Source organism: Gaeumannomyces tritici (assembly GCF_000145635.1).
Source record: "Gaeumannomyces tritici R3-111a-1 unplaced genomic scaffold supercont2.6, whole genome shotgun sequence".
NCBI classification, from domain to species: Eukaryota; Fungi; Ascomycota; class Sordariomycetes; order Magnaporthales; family Magnaporthaceae; genus Gaeumannomyces; species Gaeumannomyces tritici.
In genome coordinates this window covers 1,318,951-1,322,042 of record NW_008804550.1, presented here as the reverse complement: position 1 = coordinate 1,322,042, position 3,092 = coordinate 1,318,951, and the positions used below count along the sequence as shown (strand labels likewise).

Here is a 3,092-nt window from a genome sequence, read left to right as displayed (position 1 = left end):
ACATTTAATAGGTACCGCCCTTTGGTGTAACGGTTAACCGTAGCCGTTGAGCCCTAATTTAACAGATTTGGGAGCACGGGTTCGATCCCCCGTATGGGGTGCGGAAAAAAAAACTTCGAAGAAAACCATATTAACCGGATGGTTTTCGCAACTGCCACACCCTGCGGACGGTTTAATATAGGCTGGGCAGTGATCTTTTTAGTGATCTTTTTTGCATTTGGGCATGTCCCTAACGTGTTTGTCGCGCCTTTTTCTTTCACTAGCCCCCTTTTTCTTCTTTGTCGCCAGTCAGTCGGTGGGATCTTGCCACCAGAGCTTCCAGTAGAGTAACTTGATCACGACCGTGGAAGGCGCCGATTGTAGGCCTCAAGGCCACCAGGCTCTAACTCGACAATTCGGACTGGAGCCTGGCGACGTTTTGGGGGTACCCAGCCAAGTCCACACGTGGACCCAAAATGGAGCCCGCTTGGAACGGTTGCGGCTCACGACGTGTTGGTACGGCTACTGTAGGTGGTAGGTATTTATAATCGGATCCAATGACGGCCTGGTCAAGCCTTGGGATTGGGATGGATCACAAGAGTTGAAAGTGGCCGTGCAGCCTTTTCGGCGGCGTGTGGCTGATAACAACCAAACACCACGATCGGCTTTAGCGGGCTGGCCGTCACGTTCAAGGGAGGAGCAAAACGATAGACACCACATCCACCACGCTTGGGATCCCGAGGAACATGCGAAGTCGGCAAGCCCGCGTCCCATGCTTCACGTTGAGAGAGGAACCCCGCTGGCAGCGAACAGAGCCTCGTGCCGATCGATCCACCCAGGGTGCGCCAGGGCCACAGCCTAGCGGGAAGGGCACGGATGAGGCTGTGATGGTGACCGAGTGGAGAAGGTTTTGCGTGCGAAGCGCAGGGACCAAGACCGGAAAGCTTGCCCTCAAGCTTGGTAACCAACACACATCTTTATTTGCATCAAATGTGATGGTAGCAGGGCACAGCCGGGCCTCCCGAGATGACATCTCCCCGTCCATTTCTCATTATCCTTCCCGTCATCCCATGTGCCCTCTTGCCGCTTCTAGCGCGAGGGCCCCCTGCCCTGCCCCCTCTGGTTCTTTCCGGCAACATCCCGGCCTGCGCCCGTCCCCTCCCCCTGCCGAGCACTAGGCACGCAATGGCGTGGAGTTGAGTTCGAGTCGGCTTGCTCCGTGGGGGAGGAGGGGGCCCGCACACCTGTGGCATCGGATCGCCAAACCCCGGGGGCCCCCCTGACGCCACTCACTACGTTAGGGCGCGAGCGGATACCTACCTACCCATGGACCCCATACACACATACTACACAGACGCGAACGTCCAAAACGGCTGGGGGACTTCATGCCTCGCCTGGAATGTGGGAATGCGATCGCGACTGCATCTTTTTCCCATGGTGGGCGCCGGCGCGCCCAGTGATGTGTGTAATGCTCGGCTCGCCATGTCGGGTGAGCTAGGGCAGAGGATGGGGGCGGGGCGGAACAGAGCAGCAGAGTAGATAAATCTGCATACCGTCGCCCGTGATGGCATCTCTTTTCTTGCCTCTCTCTCTCGCCATCCCGCTGCCTCACTATCGCTCCTTTCCTTGTGTTCTCTCCGGGTTTCCTTCCTGTCCAAGTCTTTACGAAAGTCGCCGCTCCTTTTCACGCAAAAGTCACACGCTCCCTTATTCTCTACGGTCATTACGAAGCAAAGAAGGAAAAAAAGCACATATAACCATGATATTCACGCTTTACTCGGCTGTTGCCATCGTCTTTGCGGCCTCGTGCGCCACCGCTACTCCGATGGCCCTGCCCGACACATCTATCGAGAGTGGGCTCTCGACACACGCTACCAGCATCGGCCTGACGGCGGACGAGTTCCTCAAGAGCAACGGGACCTACAGGGACGCCACCCTGCTGTATGCCCGTGGTTCGATCCAGCCCGGCAACTTGGCACGCCCTCCTCACCTTCTCATCCCAGCAAAAGACTAGACCTACCCAAACAAAAAAAAAAACAAAAAAAACCAGTGAGGCATGCCGGGCACGACCCCTCGCCGACCAGCTCAGGGAGCACCTCGGCACAGACCGCGTCGCCATCCAGGGGCGTGCCCCTTGGCGCCCGGATGCGCGACAACTTGGACGCGGGCAACGCGAGCGCGGCCGAGGTCGGCCGCGCTCTTCTCCGAGCTCATCACAAACGTCACCGTCGCGTGCCCCCCCAAGACCAAGATGGTCGTTCTCGGGCTACAGCCAGGGCGCGCGGCGCTGGGTGCACGCCGCGGTGCGGGACATGCCCCGCGTCGGTGCGCTGAGCAGCGTGCGCGCGCCACCGTCACCTTGGGCGACACGCGCAAGGAGCAGGATGGCGGCGCCATCCCACCGCTGCCCCCGAGGACGAGACCCTCATCCTCTGCCACAAGACGGACCTGACGTGCAAGGGGCACCCTCGTCGTCACGCCCTCGCACCTGAGCTACAACGGCAAGGTGCCCGAGGCGGTCGACTTTATTGCCAAGCGTGTCGCATGAGGAGGGGTGGGTTTAGGCATGTGTTTTCCTGGTTACCGTTTTGATGATTCATTAGACAATAAAGCGAGCTTTGCTGTTGGGGTTATGTTTATACACCATGTATCCATGGTTGGACGATAAGTTAGGCGTTTGGCGATATACAGAGAGAATTTTGGATTGTCTCTCGAGCTCGTCTCAGTGGCTCACTCGTGATCCAGAAAGGTTACCAAAGGTTACCCTGCTCCGTAGCACAATTGCTCGGCCGGAGGTCGACCCGGGGAACGCTAGCGTCCAGCGCAAGCTTGGGGGAGAGCAAGGTGGTGATGCTGATGATTGGCTGTGGCGTAACCTGGGGACTTTGAGGGGATGGATGCACTCGCGCCACACCAGGCTGAGTCACCGAGGAGGAGGCCACAAGCAGCCCCTGAGTGGTCAGGAGCCCCTCATCTCGTCTCTCTCTCTCCCTCTCTCTCTTTCTTTCTTCCTCCCAGTGTGTTCTCCATTGAGACACCAACCCAAAGGTACCCCTACCCAATCGCACCACTCGTCTGCTCGTGCCCTGCCCTGGTCGTACAGAAACCCCCCC

The 3,092-nt window shown here is 58.3% G+C and overlaps 1 protein-coding gene across 1 annotated transcript; it reads left to right on the top strand.

Moving 5' to 3' along the window:
- Positions 1 to 1,738: 1,738 nt before the first annotated feature.
- GGTG_10828 (hypothetical protein) lies at positions 1,739 to 2,603 on the top strand (the record flags this gene model as incomplete). The annotated part of the gene is made up of 2 exons (XM_009228705.1): positions 1,739 to 1,920; positions 2,086 to 2,603. 2 exons carry the CDS (start codon positions 1,739 to 1,741, stop codon positions 2,429 to 2,431), a joined length of 528 nt encoding a protein of 175 aa, XP_009226969.1. The 3' UTR covers positions 2,432 to 2,603.
- Between the last annotated feature and the right edge of the window lie 489 nt (positions 2,604 to 3,092).